Here is a 19,608-nt window from a genome sequence, read left to right on the forward strand (position 1 = left end):
ACCGCATGTGAGGTGACTGAGTGCAGCTGATGATAAACAATGGGAAACACTTAACACGGACCCAAGCTTTGGAGCAACTCAAGGGCACAGTGGTGGAAAATGGAGAACTGTCCAGAAGCCCACATGATAACCCCGACATGCTTACGTCTAACTGTCTGTCACTACTAACATCAAGGCCACCTTCATGTATGTGCTCACACAATAGATAATAACATCTCATCCAGTGTTTTTAAATCTCACGTACTTTGAGAACAACCTTGGGTCAAAGAGTCTTCAAACTAGAGCTCTCAACAAACCTAAGGAGCTCTGAGACTTGATGTTTTCTTAATGTGGCCCTTGGGTCAATATAAGTAACATTTTACCTCATGGCCACTAGAGGGAGAGCGTGAGCAGAGTTAGACTGCAGGAGGGCATTGGTGTGATGCGTTCAATGTTTAAACTGTTTCCCTGTTGAAATTAAAGCATTCCACATGAACTCATTGGATTCTTATTGCTGTTGACGAAGACTTATACGTTCTTCGCTCGTGAAACTGCTGACATTTAACTGTTTGAGGTTCCGTTCGTTGTTTTCAGAGTAAATTCTAAAATGTGTCTCATTCTGGATTTTTTTATGTAGAGGCAAGATTCATTTGAATGTTTCTGGAACTTTGTTGGGGGGGGGGTGGGGACAGAAATGGATATTTGTAGACTTTTTTGAATTTTCTGGAATAGAGAATTCCTTGGAATGGATGAATAATTTAAGAATAATAACATCTAAAATCGAGTTCCAAACCTATCTCAAGAATAAAGTATTTAAACATTCTTCCTTTATCTACAAATATTGGCCTATGTTCTGCTCATTTGTCTTATTTTGTATTTATAATTGAAATCCAGGATTCAAACTGAAAAGTAAACAGAACAAAGTAAGAAGTGCGTCACACAATTTAACGAGGGTAAGTTTGTGCATTACCCACTAAATAATGACACACGCACACGCAAACGCACGCACGCACAAACACACACACACACACACACACACACACACACACACACACACTCACACACCCCTGTCGTGAGAGTCAACAGCTGGACGAGGAGGCTGTATCTCTCTCTCTCTCACTCCCTCCCTCTCTCTCCCTCCTCCTCTCTCTCCTCCTCCTCCTCCTCTTCCTCCTCATCCCCTCGGCTCGGAGCTCAGTTGACCAGCGTCGCAACTGAGCGATGCGCCTCCTGGAGAGCCTCTTCCTCTTGCAGTGGATTTGACGCTCACGCCGCAGCCTGCACTTCTTCACATCCCGATCACCGTGTAGTTTGTTTCTTCATCCTTTTCTTTTCCTTCTTTGAGCAGAGAGATTTCCGCTCTCACAGTCCGCCTGCCTCCCGCCAACAGGCTCTTCCTCCCCCTCACAAACTCAACGATCCCCTGTGGGAGGATTTAGCTTTCTTCTTAAACAAACGCTTGTATTTCGACGATCGATAAGTTAATCGATGACGATCCGGGTGACGCCAGACAAACTCGCTTGAATCTGGGAAATCGTGTCCTCAGTGTGTGTCCTCAGGCTGTGAGCATCTACAGACAGAGCAGCAGAGGAGGCTGTCTCACTCCCTACAGGCTGATCTGAGGTAAATACTGACACACACACACACGCACACACACACACGCTGGAATGTATTTCCTACCACAAACTCTAATCTAATAACACAACGTGTCTGTGCTGTTCAGTCACAAGACACACACACACACACACACACACACACACACACACACACACACACACACACACACACAAGCAATATGGACTTCATATTCACACTGTGGTTTGTAGCAGAGATTATACAAATGGATGAAGATGAAGTTGCATTGACACATGACTACAAACAGATATGCTTGCTTTCTTAATCCATGTTTAACTCTGGGGCTGTTCTGCTTTGATGTGCTGTTATTTAAGTATAAATGCATTGTTTTGATAGTAGCATTATTGTGTAAGTGTCAGATATTTTGTCTCACTACTTCAGCTGTCACATTTGTCTTTCTGTCAAATATTTGATATCAGAAACATTCTCACTAATCCAGTATGAGATAAGATCAAAAAGGAGTCGTATGAGGACAATATTCTAGATTTAGTCAATTTAAGCATTTTACTGCATACAGCTTATAGGTCTTATGTGTGTGTGTGTGTGTGTGTGTGTGTGCATGTGTGTATTTGAGTGTGAGTGTGTGTCTCTGTGCACAAATCCAACTCAAGTGTAATATCCAACATTATGGCTCTCCAGGCTCCAGGGATGGAATCTTCTATCTGTGTTACAGGGATGATGTTAGCGTGTGAGTGTGTGTGTGTGTGTGTGTGTGTGTGACCTTACAGTATCCCAAACAAGGCTTTCATAGAGTTGATGGCCTTCATTAGTGAGTAACTATATAGATACAGGTCCTGGCAGGGCGGAGACTCCTGCTTTCTCCTCCTGGAGCTTTAGGTCATCAAACCCCACAGGTCCTCCGCCCTCCTGACACTCCACCACCGAGCCTGCCTGCCTGCCTTCCTCCTCCTCCTCCTCCTCCTCCTCCCTGCAGGATGACAGCCGCCCCCCCCCCCCTCCTTTCTGGCTGTACGGGGTCTCACAGGGCAGGGCCGTCTGACGAGTGACGGCCGTCTGTGTTATTCCCGCCCAAATCCTCCCAGACCAGGCACTGAGAGAGTCACGGTGGTCGGAGTTGGGGGGGTTTTCATGTGACGGCAGCAGCAGCAGCGCCGTGCAGGTTGCAGGCGGGTTGCATCATGCAGCTCTCTAAAAGTTGGACCGGCGCTCCTTGACGGATTTGAGAAAAAGGCCCTGAGGCAAAGCAAACTCTTTTCCTGTTGTTGTTGGGTGCGTCTGCCTCACCCCCCACCCCCCCCCCCCCCCCCTCTGCTCCACCCACACAGTCTGCTCCAGGGTGGGAGTGCTGCTAAGGATACGTGTGGCATATATGAGTCTGTGTCTGCGCTAAAAACACTGCTCAAAGGAAGGAAAGGGAGAAAAAGGTGAAGCAGAGGGGCTGATTGATAAGTTCTGAACCTGTGTCTGTGGGCAAAAGCTCTATTTCTGGACGCGATACACTCTCTGTATCTCTGGCAGTGTGTGGAGTTCATCTTGGCTCAGAACTTTTCAGTGAAGCCGTCACAAGTGAGGAAGAAGGAAACCGAGGTGTGCGGCTGAATGCAGCGCGGCTGGAGAGACCTGTAAGGGCTTTCCATCGCCACCTTTGTGCCTCCTCCTCCTCCTCCTCCTCATTCCTTCTCTGGCTGAACCCCCCCACAGAGGCCCCCCTGTGTGGCTGCTGGCTCCGGCCCTCGGTTGTCTTCATACTTTCCCCAATGTTTGGACACGATGGGTTCAGTGGGTTCAGCCCAGCTATAAAAGCACCACTCCCCCTCTTTCTCTTCCTCCCCTGCGGCAAGAGGAGGTGATGGTGGTGAAGGCCTCCTCTCCTCTCCTCTCCTCTCCTCCCCTCTCCTCTCCTCTCCTCTCCTCTCCTCTCCTCTCCTCTCCTCTCCTCTCGGTTGGTTGTGGTATCGTTCTTGGACCCGGCCCTGGACTAGGCCTTCATTTTTCTTCTCTTAGTCTCTAACCGCTAACTAACCACTGGCTCCCTGTACCCCCACCACCCCACCCCACCATCTGAGGAATGTCTTATTCACCTCCTCTCCCTCTCCCGGTCCTTTTCTTCCCTCTTTTACTCTCTCAGCCTTACGTCCATTCAGCATCTGCAAATAAAGTAACGTAACCAGACGAGTCCATACAGCAGTAACTTTGTCAAAATACCAACACAGTTTGCGCAAACACACACACACACACACATACACAAAGCCCCCCCCCCCCATCAGTATGTGCCGACCACCTGTGAGGGTACACACACATCCATAAACCTCCCTTTCTTCTCCCTTTCTTTTCCATTATCCTCCTGAGAGTGCAGCGCCTGGGCCCTCACTTCCAAACCAAACATAGGCCAAATTCCGCAAACCCCACCCCGACACCCCCTCCTTCCTCCCCTCCTCTTGGTCGCTCTTTTTTCTCCCTCAGCCCCGCTCCCTCGCTCGGCCTCCTTTTCCTCCGTCCCCCTCCGTCCCCTCCCTCCCCCCCCCTGGCTGCCTCCCTCTTCCCGGGTCTGTGTTGGAGGAGGGAGGCATGAGACTTTCAAACAAAATGCCGGCCTCCCCTTGACACACAGAGAGAGAGAGAGAGGGAGAGAGAGGGAGAGAGCGGCGAAGGGAGGGGAAAAAAGGAGAAAAAACAGGATACGCGAGGAAGAAAAAAACATGTTGGACTTATGAGTGTGAGGGGAGCGAGTGCCACGGCCCGTCGGATGGGCGTGGGGTCAGGAATGAGCTGCTTTTGCAAGTGCTGCCTGTAGATTTGGACTCTGCTTATTTCTTTCGCTCTCTCTCTCTCTCTCTTCACTTTGCTCTCTGATGGCGTTGACCCTTTGCTTTTCTGTCAAACTCTCACACAGTTCTTCATCGTCCCCACCAAGATCTGTACCAAATATAAACAACCTCGCTGGAAACAAGTGTGTTAGCAGCTACGAGGAACTATCTATAAGACACCTGACTGAACCGTCTGGTATGAGAAGTGCAGGAACTTTCTCTGGAACTCAGGAACTTTCTTTCATTTTGCTCTGGATCAGGAGCATTCTATGGTTTCCGAGATCCATTTTAGTCGTCAGGTTCTCTGATGGTGTGGGAGCTGCTGGGTGGAGCTCACCGGCTCCGTTCCTGTGCCTGGTCTGCTCAGAGTGTGTAGCTCGGCCTCATCATGGAGCTCAGCAGAAGACTTCTTTTGCCTCTCGGCTCTTCTCTCTCTGCGGTGTTTGCAATTTTCTCTCTGAAGTTTGCAATTGTATCCTGGAGAACTCGCGTCTCATCTCATGAAAGTGTAGAACGGGACAAAGAGCTCAGTCTGCTCCGTTCCCCCGTGGTGCTGCTGCTCTCAGGTGGGAAGGTTCGGGTGAAACGACACAGCTGTCACTCTGCAGACGCTGCTCACTGCAATATCCATAACCTCACTTCTATCAAACTTGAAATGGAGTAAAATCACACCTGGAGTCTGCAGAGTTCAGCCTTGGTGATGAGGATGAGGATGAGGATGAGGATGATGCAGCAACTGTACGAAGGCCTGTACAGATGTTCCACTACGGGAATCTGTCTGTTTGGTCCGGGTTTCACTTTGATCTTTGCTCTGGTCTCACCTGCCACAAACTGCACACCTGAGTCCCTTTCTGCCCTAAACTTGGACTTTGTCATCATTATCTACCCGTATCCTCTTCATCCTTTGATACCAACTTCATGTTCCCACTTCTAACTCCTTCCTCTCCTCCCTGAAGACACAACTCAGCTTTGTTACGAGTTCAGTCTCAGCCACTATGAGCTCAAATCGAGCCTCTCAGGCTGAACGAGGAGCGTGCGGGACCTGTGTGTGTGTGCGACCTGTGTGTGTGTGCGACCTGTGTGTGTGTGCGACCTGTGTGTGTGCCCACCTTTATCCCAGGTTCCTCCCTTTCAAAATGGAAAACGTCTGCAAATTCACAATCACCTCCTCTGGTCTGCTAATGTCAGTTTGATTTAAACCTTAATGAATTTTTCCTGTTTAATTCTATGCTGACTTTTTCCAGTTCATTACTTTGTTATTTGACGGAGCCTCTATATTTTTCTCTTCTTTCTTTCTTTTGCTCTTTGTTTCCCCCAGTCAGAGCCGCGGCCTACAGAACAGCTGGAATTGGTTATTATTTACTGGCTTGGCACACACACACACGCACACATGCACGCAGACACACACACTCTCTCTCACACACACACACACACACACACACAAGCACACAGTTGCGCGCGCGGTGGAAACAAATTGGGTGAATCTGCTCTGCACGTAGGAATGTGAAGCGCATGTGTTTGTGTGTTTTAGGTCTGGATGACAGAGCTGAAGGAATGAGAGAGACTGAGACAAAGGGAGAGAAAGAAAAATAGAAAAGAGAAGAAAAACCAAAGAGAGAGAGAGAGAGAGGGAGAGGGAGAGAGAGAGAAAGAAAGAGAGAGGGAGAGAGAGAGAGGGAGAGAGGGAGAGAGAGAAAGAGATTTCTGGGATTCAGACTGCTGTTGGTCTGGCTCGGTCTGCTGAAAAATGCCTGAGAGCGACGGATAAAACCCTCCTTTCCCTTTCTCTTTCACTCCCCCTTCTTCTTTTCTCTGTGTTTCATTTCCTAATGTTCTTTCCTCCTCTTTCTCTCTCGCTCCCTGTCTCTCTTTCTGTCCCTGTCTCTCTCTCTCTCTCTCTCTCTCTCTGTCCTTTATTCTGTCAACACATCACAAAATATCCTCCCTGGTTCTCCTCTCCATCATCTCTCTCCCCTCTGTCCCTCTTGTCGCTCTCTGTGGACGATGGCGGTGGATGGAAGGGTCGGGGAGGGGGGTCGGCTGAAAGAGGAGGGAGGAAGGAGGAGGAGGAGGAGAGTGAAGAGGTTTCAGTGTTGACCTTGTCCTGCTGCCAAACAGTGGGGTGGTGGCGCTGGTGCTTGTGATTATGGGTGGAGGGTTAGGAGTTAGGAGTTAGGAATGGCCATAGGAAGAGAAGTAACATGAAGAGGGAGACGAGGAGGAGGAGGAGGAGGAGAAGGATGGGAAACATGTCTCCATACTAGGGATGGAAAGTTAGCGGGAGAGTGAGGAGAAGAACGACATGTTGGGCTTAATTTAGGGTCTGAAACTTTATGACGATGAGGGGAAACAGAGAAATAGAACGTTGGTGAGGATTCAAGGCACAAACAAGTGCAACACTCCAACCTGAAGCACACAGACGTAAACACAGTGTGTCACTCTGCTGCAGCCTGACGTCTCACTGCCCCTCCTGGAAGCTCGGCTCTGTTCCTAAAGGTTTTCCTTAAAGGAAACATAAAGAAACGGTTAGTAATCAGATTTGAAGTAGCAGTACAATACATAACTCTGTATGAAAATGTTCCTTCCCTCTCCATTTTGCACACAAGGCCCTCTAAGCTCAAATGCTGACATCACTTTGTTTGCTTTGATAGCATCACTGTCCTTAAGTAGCTTTAGAGTCGACCAATAAAGTAAAGGACCAATCAAAAACAACTTTCCGGTCAGTTTGGACTCTTCGGATACTGAACGTCAAAGGAATAAGAAAGTGGGCGGAATGAACCATGTTTGTGTGTAGGATGTGTGTGTGCGCCACCAACATGCCAGTGCCCCGCTGGATTAGCACTGACACACCCACACACACACACACAGACCGCTGCTGCTATTAAAAAGACAAACAACGCTTACAAAACGAGTCCACATATGAGTTTAGAGATGCAAATAGAGTCTGAGAGAAGGAGTCTCTGTCAGTCGGGAGCCAAAGGAGCAACAATCCCCGATTTGAGATTCCTCTGTGTTGCTCCTCCTCTGACAGCCTCCACCACTTTGCTCCTAAGTAGTGTCGACGCCAGTGTCAGTGTGAGAGACAGTGCAGGCTCCACTGGTGGCTGTTGCAGTCTGGCTGTGCAGAGTTGCATCACTTAGCAGTGGTGAGAGAAATAATGAGAAAAGTGCGAGGAGGGGAAAGGGAGGGAGCTCATGTCTGACTCTCAGCCCGTCTGTCTCCCCCTCCACCCGTCTGTCGTCTCGCTCCCTCCTGCTCGCTCTCACTCTCTCTGCGCGATACCGTTTTTTCTCTGAACTGTACTTTTCCAAACACGCGGCGAGTCAAAGCTGAGATCACATAAAACAGTGGTTCCACACATTTGCAACTTGTGAACACTGACTGTAAATTTCCTTCTTGCTGCCGCGGCGGCAAAGCAAAACCGCCTAACTGTGATGACGACGGTTTTGTTTTGTAACTTAAATTGAAAGATGATATGGTCATTTGTGTTTTGGACGGCGGCCATAGCCAAGAGGCCTTCAGGCTGCCAGGAACGCTGGTGTGATTGGAGAAATACTTCACAGAAACAACAGAACTCTTGTCTTTCTTTTCCTGAATAACCTCTCTGCTGGTTGATTGACGTAGTTTCTGGTTAATGCTGAGGTGGCGAGAAGAGCCAAGGCCAACTCTTGTTGTTCCAGACACCTTCTCTCTTTCTGCTCCTCTGTAATTCCTTTTGATTCTGCTTTTCTCCTGAGCGTAAAGCGCTCTGCCTCTTTGTTTTGGTGCACTGAAACGCTCCCTGCCATTCGCTGTTCAAACAGGTGTCCGGTTTCAGCCAACTCCTGCCGTTTCTGGTGTGCTCCGGCCTTTACTGTCTCCCACTCTGTCTCTTTATGTCTCCAAGTCACCAAACAAAGACCCCTGTCAAGCCTATGGTTGCAGTGGCGTTGCGTAACACCTTATATGGAGGCGGGGAGGGAAAGATCAGAGGATGCGACCCCCGGGAAAAGGGGAGCGTCGGTGGATCTGAGAGTGACGGGCCGTGCATCATCACTCCTCTGGGCCTCTGTGCACATCACACTGAAGCTGACTCTTCCTCCCCTGCTTCAAAGACCATCTCAACGTTACACCACAAGGTTTTCAGAGTTGGTTGATAATTCTGGACGAGGGTGCGAGCGGCACAACGGCCGCGCATTTCTGGTGTCGCAATGGCGAGGAGCAAGCAGGAAAACAGCAGGGGAGAAGGAAAAGAAAAGAGAGAAAAGAGAGCGAGAGAGAGGGAGGGAGAGAGAGAGAGAGAGAGGGAGGGAGGGAGAGAGAGAGAGCGAGAGAGAGAGAGAGGGAGGGAGAGAGAGAGAGCGAGAGAGAGAGAGAGGGAGGGAGAGAGAGAGAGAAAGGCAGGCAGTGCGAGGGAGTGAGAGGTGGGAGGCCAAAAGAGCGCGGAGGAGAACAGCGACTCACGGGTGAGGTTCTGCTCTGCTGGAGGACTGGGAGAGGAAAACCACAGGAAGGAGTCAGAGGGAGGGAAGGAGGGAAGGAGGGAGAAAGAGGAGTAAAAATGGCCAAGGGAGAGGCCAGCACGGGGCGCCGTGGAAACGAAGGTTTCCTGTCAGGGAGGGAAAGAGTCTCTCGTCTCCAGTGTGTATACGTGTGTGTGTGTGTGTGTTTATGATTCAATCAAAGGGCCTTCAGGAGTGTGTGTGTGGGTGTGTATGTGTGTATGTGTGCGAGCATTTACTACTCAAATTCATTACTTGTTTAGATTTGTGCTTATGTAGTGTGTGTGTGTGTCTGTGTGCGTGTGTGTGCGTGTGTGCGTGTGTGTGTGTGTGTGTGTGCATCTGTACATTACTGTAAGTGTGTGAAAAAGTTCCAGTGCCTGCATTCAGAAAGTGGGTGTGACTGAATATACGTGCATGTACACAAATGATGTGTGTGTGTGTGTGTGTGTGTGTGTGTGTGTGCAAAAGGTTCCACTCCCCGCAAGTGTTTGGAATATATGTTAGATTGTGTATTTGTGTGCACATGTGTGAGTGTGTGTGTGAGAGAGAGAGGGAGAGAGAGAGAGAGCGCACGCACGCATACCCAAAGTATGTGTTTTGCTAGGCAGTAGGGGATCCATAAGAGGGTCCGGGCACGCTGCCCAATCGGAGGTCATTGAGGGAAAAGGGAGGGGGGGGGGGTGGTTATGAGTTTTGCGCATGCGTGCTGCTGTGATTCCTGTCTGCATGCGTGCCTGGATACATATGGTCCTGTGTGTGCGTGCCTTCACAATACCTCCAAATAGCAGCGTGTGTGTGCGAGGCTGCTGTGGAATGTGAAACCAGTGTGGCGAGGGATCTGGCACGCCGGCACACGGACCTACACACTGACTTCATTGTGGTTCAGCCTTCTGCCCCGTACGATGTCGGGGGATCCTGCCGGTTGATTGGGGAAGAGTTTGCGGTGACAGTGAGTTTGAGGGGGTGTGCGTGTAGCTGGATGGTTGCCGGTTTGAATCTCAGACCGGCTGGGACAAAAGCCAGCGAAAGTAAATTAGAAATGCCGTCGCTGCCAGCTGCCATTAAAGAGAGAAGAAGAAGAAAACACAGTGACACCCCGGGGGAGGTTTAGGCCTCAGTGATGTCACGAGGGAATGTTTGTCTTGCAGATGTAAACTCTGTCTTTATCCCAACACATTAAAGGTCAGACCATGGTGCACCCTCACAGGACATCTCAGCAGATTGGACCTCTTCTCAGGGCTGTGTGGGGCCATACTGACTGTGACATCGCCCACACCTTCCTGATCAGATTGCTGCAACTCAGACCTTAAAGGCTCTCGCTGAATCTCAAGGCCGCAGTATGCTTCGTCATCAATCATACCAGCGAGTTGAGACCACTTTCCGACTCCTCTGACAGGCGGGTGGGAGGAAGTATACCGCGCGTTCTGCTTGAACTCGATTCTGTTTTATTTTCCCTTTAGGTACTACTTGTTTGAGCAGGTTTGAACACAGATATCGCACTTGGGCACAGACCAAAGCAAACGTCACAAACGAAGGCTGAAGTGCTCAGTTTGTGGCGTGAACTCGAGCGCAACTATTTCTGAACCAATTGCAAGGTGAACTATAGATCGACCTAGAAGCAGAGAAGGCAGGGTGTGGTTAGCGTTGACCAAACTACACCTGTAACGATCAAGTTCTTCAGCCAGCCGTGAGCAGATCAAGCCTTGTTGTAGCTTTTGTTGATGTGTTTTGTTTCGCTTTTTGTATTGAACAGAATCAAAGGAACACGCGAGACAAGACTGGTCTGAAAACCAGCTTCAACCAAGAGTTAGACCTCCACAGGACAGGTGAGACACCTGAGAGCCGCCTCGTTCTCCACGAAACGTAGCGTCCGTGGGGCAGGAAGAACCTGCAGCTCTCCGGCACGAACGTTGCGTAACAGTGAGAATGAGTCTCAAAGAGCAATGCTGAAAAACGTGTGTGTGCACTCATGACAACTTTCCCAGCTGCTGTTGAGCAATTTCCCTGAGTTTTGGCCACCTCGGGGAGTTTTGCACCCCCTGGTTTCCTTGATGGGATCCTGCCACATATTTCTCCTTTGAAGCAGATATGTTGGGTCTTGAGTCATCCGTTTTAACAGGAACTCACAATCTGACTCATATTCCAGAGAGGCGTTGCGTTTCAGACTCTCGTGCCAGTGTGAGTGGAAAACCACTGCAAAACCTTGTTAAATCGCACAATGAAGCCGGACCACAAAAATGTAGAGGATCGCCATAACAACCCAGCATCCCAGAGATTCTCCGAGTTTTCCCTCTCTGCAGCTCAACAACAACTAATATTGAAAACACAAAATGGAAACCTGCTTAGCTGTGAAGCATTGATGGAACAATCTCCTAACAGAAAGATGAAGCAGAAAGAAAACTGTGGTTGATGACATTTTCTGCATTGTCTCTGTATTTCAAAGCAAAAAAAGCTGAAATGAGTTTCCTGTGCAAGGGCCAGGCTAGAAAAGAACCACTGGCTCTTCTATGTTGAAAGGTATAGGTGGTTCAGGCTGAGGTGGTTCAGACGTGATGTCACCTAGATACCTGGAGGAGATCACAGGTCTGACCCACAATGCTTTGGGATCCTTCAGGAAGAGCTGTAGGAAGTGGCGAGGAAGAACATTTATATGGCTCCGGCTGTTGAAAGGTCACAAAGTCACAGTGTTTGGCTCTTGGCTGCAGCTCTAACTCATCCTCCTCTAGGCCAGTGGCACATAGGCGCATAATATCTACGTCTAACCCTGAATCAGGATCGGTGAGGGCGGGACTTCCTCTTGTGGTTAGGCAGGAGGCGAGAGAGTGAGAGTGAGGAGATGAGAGGTACTTAGTCACTGGTCTGCTGTGCAGTGAGTCACCATGCATTCCATCAGCAGTCATCACCCCACAGACTCAAAGCCAGTTTTCTACATGAGATGAAATAAATAGATATCCCAGTTTACAGGTGCAAGAAAGGGAAACGGGTGCAGAAATCTTGTTTGTTGAGCCCCACCTGCTTCTCTGCCCACAGGTGAGCAGAAGTAACCTACAGTCATGCTGTCCGTGGACGAGCCTCTGGACCTGAAGCTCCCCTCAGGCCGGACAGATGGGCCTCTGAAATTAGGGAAGCGAGTTTGTTCTTCCTCCATCTGCGCCCCGCTCAGCGCTTCAAGACCTCGCCTGCTGTACACCACCTTTCCTTCACCTCCCTCCTCTCCAGGTAAGACACTCAACCAACTACCAGTGCGGCAAACACCCTCTGCTCTCTCTCACACTCTCTTAAAGATATAGCCCTCTTGACCCCACTGCAGTGTGTAAGTCCATTGCAGCTATAATGCAATAGCATAATGAGTGAGCAGTCTGTTCTCGCTCTCCTGCTAACGTAATGTCCCAAATCCAATCAATGGCAGCTCTCTCCCGTCCTCAAAGAGACACTCATTGTCCCCTGATTTGTCAGCTCATAACAGGAGGAGCGTGACACTGACATGAAGTACACCCTCAGTGACGAGGTGACCCCGTCGGTATGAATGGACTGTAGCTTTGCTGCCTCACGCAGTTTGTGTGCTGGATTTTCTTGCGGAGTGTTCAACACATGTGCATGGTTCTCATTGTCTACTTTCTGCCTTCTCTTTCTTTTTTATTGATCAGGAATTTTTGGTTTTATTCACATCTGACAATGTTGAGAAAGACAGGAAATATGATGACGGACTGACAGATGCCACATGCTGAAGGTCCCCCAGCCAGGGACATAGTGATCACCAGTGCTTGGTACACGCCTTAACCACACAGCCTCCAGACGCTCGTGCCTCTCCTCGCCGTTTTGATTAAACCCTGTTGAGCCTCTGCTTCGTGTTCATCCCTGCCTTCCTGTCGCTAAATATGTTGCTAGGGTAAATGTAGCGTAGCGAAAGAAATGGTTCCCAAACTGGGGCCCTGTAGGTATTTTTCCAAAGGATTCACAAGGACTGGATTGGCTGGGACTGCACGCTTGAAGCCCAGAGGTGGATTATGGGACGCTGAGCTCCATACGCCTGCTAAACCTCAACCAGCTGCAGTGAAGGTGAGGCTAGCGACAGCATCAGCGTACATCAGGCAGAGGGCTCCTGGGCTTCTACCTGGTTGACTTATTCAGTCATCCATCCATAACGCTGCTCCCGAGAGGCAACAAAGACAGAAAAGGGCCAAAGAGGAAGTAGATTTAGCAATGTTTTACTCTGACTGAACAGAACATGAGCTCTCTGTGGATCGAGGTCTCTAATGATTCGTTGGGGCGGCATGAACACAACAGTCACACTGTGGGCACGGACCAAAGCAACCACACTGAGACCCTTTAGAGGGAAGCGGTCAGTGGTTCAGTTTGTTTGTGGTGCGAAACACAATCCCAGCTACTTCTGAACGGACTAGAGGATGATCTATTGATCGGTTGATTGAGAGGTTTAAGTCTGTAGGGTTAACGTTAAGTAGACACCTTGGATTCCACATGGCAGACGTCTGATGGAACAGATCCGATGACCGACACATCTCTGGGATTAACATGTTGAATGTTAGCGTGTCATTGTGTTTGCATTTGCTCTTTGCGCCACAAAGTATCCAGCCGCTCCAGCAGACTGGCCTCCATAGCCTGGTTCCACTGGTAGTTTGTGCAAGACGAAATGTTTGAGACATGTGCGGCTGAAATTCCAAAGCACATGTGCATTTTATACTGGCTGCTACACACACACACACACACACACACACCCTCAGCTTGATTGCTTCCTGGTGTCGTCTCTGTTTTTGTTTGCTCCGGTTCACATTGAGTGGATCTACTGCAGCTCGTCACTGGATAGCTAAGAGTTGCCCTGCTGGCTTCACAGATTGAATCCATGTTATGTTGCATCACTTAAAGGGAAACGTGGTGCTTCAAAGTGACCGGAGGAGAGCCAGCAGATGTGCTCGGCAACAAGTATCTGCCTGCTGAAAGCACCTTGTGCGAGTGCTGAAGGAACGCTCCCTGCTGTTTAGGTTCAATCGGTGCTCCATTGTAGCAAAAAGAATACAAAATAAACTCTTGGTTTGTGCAGCATTGATTTAGGTGTGTGTCATGGACCTCAGCCCTGTAGAGCAGGACTCTACTGTATGTTCAACACTGTGAGATTGAATCCCTTTCTCCCCCCCGATCACAGACTCCCAGTCTTCCTCCCAGGAGCGACCCGGGTCCTGTTTCACTCCTCCAGCCATGGACCTCAGCCTGTCCCCTTCCTCCCGCCACACCTCCTCCCTCTCCCCATCTCCTTCCTCCCCCTCCTCCCTCTCTCCCTCCTCCCCCCTGGACTCTCCGCACAGCAGCAGCAGCCCTCTGCCACATCTCTTCTCACGGGTATGTCCATCCTAGCTCGTCATGACAGTGTCCTGTCCTTCATATCTGTAATATATGCACTCTCGGTGTAATTAGTAGCTCTTATGTACGGGCATGGCCTCATAATAAGCCGGTCACAGTCTGATTGGGGCTAAATGTTCTCCACTCGTCTTCAACAAGACGGGATTCAAAAGGGAAACTGCGGGTGAATCTAATTTGGAGTCCCTAGACGTCTGTGCGCAGACGTCCAGTGACCCCAAATCTAATTGTAGTCGTGCTCCAATGGTAAAAGATCAAACACACCGCCTCTTTGTTGGGGGGCCGAGATTTTCCCTGTTTCCCTCCTTTCCATCAACAAGAAACTGGTTTTGATTTTGCTAAAAGTAATTTTGAACCTTTCTGCTCATTTACACCAAATGTAAATCAGTTCAGAGCGGTGAGTAACGGTGATGACATCACGAGGTCAGGTCACCTACAGTGTATTAAGATGTCGGAGAAACATCTGACCTTGTGACCTTGTGACCTTTCTCTCACTCAGGAACCGGCTCATGCCCGATGTGTAGAGGGCGGAGCTTCATCGCAGGGCTACCAGTTTTACCTGCCGATGGGAAGCTCGGCGGGGGGTTACAGCTTTCCCTCCTCGGTGTTTATTGGTCAGCACAGAGAGCAGCGAGCCTCTCCAGAGCCCTCTCTGGACGGTCAGCTGACCTGCCGCTGGATGAAGGTAAAGATGACGCACAATCATGCGGGGTTGTGTGTGACAGCGGGGGGTCGGGTCGGGTCTTTGGGTGGAATTTCCTCTCTTTGTTTTTGTCTTTTCTTTTTTCTTTTTCTCTTCCCTCCTTCTCTTCACCACAGCCTGTGATGCCATCTGTAGTAGCCTGCGTTGCTGTTTGACATCTTCCTGTAAAAACTGTACCTATGAGGTCATCGCATCAACATAACTGATGCCATCCTGAACCTTCTTTCCCTCTCTCTCTCTCTCTCTCTCTCTCTCTCTGTATAAAAACAATCTCCTAAATGTCTAAATGTACAAAAAATAGTGGAAAAAAAAGATGACACACAAGAGAGGGAGAGAGGATCAGAGAGATTACTCAATGAGAATATTAAATAATATAACTGAACTGGAAATGGAAATGGAAGCTATGGGATGAATGAGTCACACAGGTCAGTATGTTTATGATATGTGACAAACCAAAGTGTTTATAGAACACACACAAAAACATCTTTAACACCCAACAACGCATTAAACAACAATGAACTGCAGATGATTGAGCAAAACCTCAATAATAATGATAATAAATCCATGTTGACACCATTACAGGGACATAAAGAGGGCTGAGATATGAGTGGGTGTTATTTTCACCCATTAATGTCTTGCTCGGTCCTCTCTTCTCTGTCCTCTAGTGCCACCTGCTGTTCGACTCGCTGCAGGACTTGGTGGACCACATCAACGACTACCATGTCAAGCCCGAAAAGGATTGTGGGTACTGTTGCAAGTGGGAAGGCTGTGCTCGAAATGGACGGGGCTTCAACGCCAGGTGAGCCGCGCTGGGATACTTTATAATCATACTCTTACTCCAATACTGGTGTTATACATTCAGTTCAGAGTAATCAGGGCCAAAAACTGACATTTTCAAGAATAAATACTAAATATTTTGAGAGATTTGTTGTGAATGTTAGGAGAATAAAGCCTCATAGCGTTAAAAAGTGTTTCAAACATGTTAAATAGTATTTTTTAAAAGTCAAAAAGTTACAAATAACAAGAAAAAATCATAAATAGAGTGCCACAGAAAGGAAGAAGACATGTTTTACTCACAGATATTTACCAAAAAGGCCTTTTGATACTATTGAAGAATCGTTCTGATATTCTACGTTCTACGTTCTACTCTTTTAAGAAAGAGAACATATAAAATAAGAAATCTAAAAATTAAAAAAAATAAAATTTCATCAAAAATTAAAAAATTAAAAACCAAAACAAACAAACAACAAAGCTAAATACAAAATTAAAAGAATTGTTTCTATTAATCAATTAATTAATCAATTTGAATTGTTTATTTACTCTATTTAACTAACTAATTAATTAAGAGGGACTTTCTTCTCTTTTCTTCAACGACAGCGGGTGCGATTATAAATGCCAGGAGAAGATGTAGGTGCAGTACTACTAAAAGAACTGAGGGTAGCGCTGTTAAGTCGCTTTCTGAAATTCGGCCAACTCTCGTAGCTGCAGTACTGCTGTAGGCCTGAGGCGTCGTTGCGTCACTTCTGAGGTCTGGGGCGCTGTCGACTTCCCAAAGTTTGAGGATGATTGTTGAGGATTCTGCAACAGTGCACCTCCAAGGTTTTTAAATCTTCAATCTTAACAAGTTAACCATAACTGGACATTAACCAATGGACTTTAGCCAAAGAGTACTTGTACACTCTTAACTAATATTTAGCGGGTTATTTTTTAACACAAATTGACTGATTTTAACCGAATAATGGATTTAACCAATAACTAAAAAATAGACTTTAGCTCATTTTAGTTCCGTTTCAATAAAGGACATTAACCCACCAACAATACTGATGTAAAATGAACATCAGCAGCTAAAATGACATTTACTCAAGTACTTTACAGTAATGGGTGAATGTCACTCATAATGAAGCCGTGTGTTGATGCCATGTCTCTGCTTTTACTCACGTACGGCTCAGGCTGCAGTTTGAGAACCGCTGATGTAAACGATAACAGAATGTCAACGTTCAGTCACACTCTTATCATGATGTGTATCTGTTTATGAGTGATGTCAACATGAAGGGCCGTACGACAGCACAGGGAACTGCTGTTGCATCAGTCTCAGACTGACACACACGCTCACACAGCAGCAGTCACAGTTGTCATGTGCTTCACCTGATCTGTGCTTGTAAAGACGCATCTGTGTGACAGAACACTCCCTCTACAGAACAAAGACCACCTGCTATTTGTGCCGATGCAAGATAACTTCAGGTTTATATTTATGAGACACAAGGTGCATTGTCAACAATAAAACGATGGAAGCAGGTAAACTAGGAACAGGACCAGACTAGACTGGACTGGACTGGGTCATAACTCCGACAATCCATATCACACACAACAACATGTTTGTGTTTCAGGTACAAAATGCTGATTCACATCCGCACCCACACCAACGAGAAGCCGCATCATTGTCCCACCTGCAACAAGAGCTTCTCACGCCTGGAGAACCTGAAGATACACACACGGTCACACACAGGTGAGTTCACAATGCGCAAACACACAAAGGGGAGGAGACAATGTTAGACAAGCACTCAAAGGTAAGTAAACAGGCTCATGTTTGCATGTTTGGTGACTAAACAGGAAAGCAGCTCAACAGGAAAGCAGCTCAACAGGGACACAGATCACTGATAAACAGGTGTGTGTGTGTGTGTGTGTGTGTGGGGGAGGGGGAGGGGGTGTGTCTTCCCTGCCTCCTCCTGTCCCTCCTCTGTTCCATCACCTGACTCCCACACCTGATCTCCACTTCCGTCATAGCCCGGTTGCTGAATGTGTGGCGGCCATCTGCCCATTGTTCCCCTGCAGGTCTGGACTTGTCTCCCCCCCCCCACACACACACACACCATGCACGAGGGAAAAGAGCTTTCAGTAACTGAGGGAGAGAGAGAGAGGGAGAGATAGAGAGAGAGGGAGAGATAGAGAGAGAGGGAGAGATAGAGAGAGAGGGAGAGATAGAGAGAGAGGGCGGTACAAGCTTAGTGATTATCCACTTGTTTGTTTGGTTTCTCAATGGTTTGAAGTAAACTAGTGTGTTCACTCTCTGTCTCTGTCCCTGTCTCTGTCTCTGTCTCTGTCTCTGTCTCTGTCCCTGTCTCTGTCTCTGTCTCTGTCTCTGTCCCTGTCCCTGTCTCTGTCTCTGTCTCTGTGTCCTCCAGGAGAGAAGCCGTACATCTGTCCCTATGAAGGCTGCAGCAAACGCTATTCCAACTCCAGCGACCGCTTCAAGCACACACGCACGCACTACGTGGACAAGCCATATTACTGCAAGATGGCCGGCTGCCTGAAGCGCTACACGGACCCCAGCTCGCTACGCAAGCACATCAAGGCACACGGGCACTTTGTTGCCCAGGAGCAAGGCACTACAGGCAGGCTGGGGACAGGCCTGGGCTTTCATGGGCACCAGCTTTCCACAGAACCGCCCACCGTAAGCGGGGCCCACATCATCATCCCCGGGGCCGCCGCGGCTCTCCTGGGCGGCCTGGGCTCCTCCTTGCCTCTCTCTGCTTACTGCCACGCCAGAGCCCTGGGCCACCCAGGGGCCCCGCTGTTCTCCATGAGCGGAGGAGGAGCCGGCGGCATCGGGCCCCTCAGCCTGTCCGACTCCCCGCTGTTACACTTTGGACTGACGGCCGCATCCATGCTGGGGCTGGGAGGTCTGACCCTGAGCCGGATGGGAAGAAAGGAGGTGGAAGGTGAAACGGAAGAGGAGGAAGGAGAGGGGGAGCAAGAAGGGGAAGGGGAGGCTCTGAACCTGTCTGCAGGGGTGGGGCCCAGACGGAGTGATCCCCTATCCTGGGTGGTGTTTCCCCCCAGGGCGGTCCTCCTAAAACCAGCTGTGGTCAGCTAGGATCCAGGGAGTGTGTGTTCGTGTGTGTGTGTGTGCGCGTGTGTGTGTGTGTGTGTCTGTGTGTGCGTGTGCGCGCGCGTGCGTGCGTGTGTGTGTGTGTGTGTGTGTGCGTGTGTGTGTGTGTGTGTGCAGGTACAGAGGCTAAGCACAGGGAGGGACCAACCTAAGTATTTTCAATCAGAGGTCACTTTTACCTGCAGATCTAAAGAAGCACTTCAGACATTCCAGCCCACAGTGGGCCTGAATGCACAGCAGCATCTTGTACTAAACATTAACATTAACAACACTCTGAGTGTTGAGTCGCACCAAATGTTTTGCACCAGACACGTTCCAGTCGTCTCAAAACGTGAAAGTTCTTTTTTTCAGCTGTCGCCTGCCCAGATTCCTCCATGGCCACAACTCAACTTCATGATCAAACACCAATCACACAGATAAGCAGCTCCACGTGTCAGTTACACCTGTATCCACCAGGGGGCGGACCAGAGCAGAACCAGAACCTCCCTGTTTTTTTTGCTTTTGCACATAGCGATGTTAAAGTGATACGTGTGTAACCGAGGTAACGTGGATGTGGACAAACATCACAGAGGTTCTCTTCAAACTTCTCCACCATAGTTGTCTCGTTCTCGTTCTTTGTTCTTCCCCGCGATGAATCACTTGTGTACTGCATGCGTGCTGCAATGCGTACACGTTTGTGTTGTTAACAGCGAGTGTGTCCGGGTCCTGATGTTTACTAAACCCCAGTGTGATGAACAGAGCCGCTTCCATGTGACAATCAGCACATTATCGTTGAT

The 19,608-nt window shown here is 48.7% G+C and overlaps 1 protein-coding gene across 1 annotated transcript in view; it reads left to right on the plus strand.

The window, feature by feature from the left end:
* The first annotated feature begins 1,088 nt into the window (after positions 1 to 1,088).
* Positions 1,089 to 19,608, plus strand: part of glis2a (GLIS family zinc finger 2a) — a 19,174-nt gene continuing 654 nt past the window's right edge. Inside the window, exons 1-7 of the mRNA XM_076167318.1 lie at positions 1,089 to 1,602; positions 11,898 to 12,086; positions 14,029 to 14,222; positions 14,740 to 14,925; positions 15,609 to 15,742; positions 17,331 to 17,449; positions 18,126 to 19,608. The exon at positions 18,126 to 19,608 is cut by the window's right edge and continues 654 nt beyond it. Coding sequence (XP_076023433.1) covers positions 11,921 to 12,086; positions 14,029 to 14,222; positions 14,740 to 14,925; positions 15,609 to 15,742; positions 17,331 to 17,449; positions 18,126 to 18,817 — 1,491 coding nt within the window. The 5' untranslated portion in view covers positions 1,089 to 1,602; positions 11,898 to 11,920 and the 3' untranslated portion in view covers positions 18,818 to 19,608. The remainder of the gene's footprint in view (positions 1,603 to 11,897; positions 12,087 to 14,028; positions 14,223 to 14,739; positions 14,926 to 15,608; positions 15,743 to 17,330; positions 17,450 to 18,125) is intronic.

This window comes from Genypterus blacodes, unplaced genomic scaffold, assembly GCF_046128005.1.
Source record: "Genypterus blacodes isolate CSIRO-AG114 ecotype Tasmania unplaced genomic scaffold, CSIRO-AGI_Gbla_v1 ptg000157l_1, whole genome shotgun sequence".
In the NCBI taxonomy this organism is placed as follows: Eukaryota; Metazoa; Chordata; class Actinopteri; order Ophidiiformes; family Ophidiidae; genus Genypterus; species Genypterus blacodes.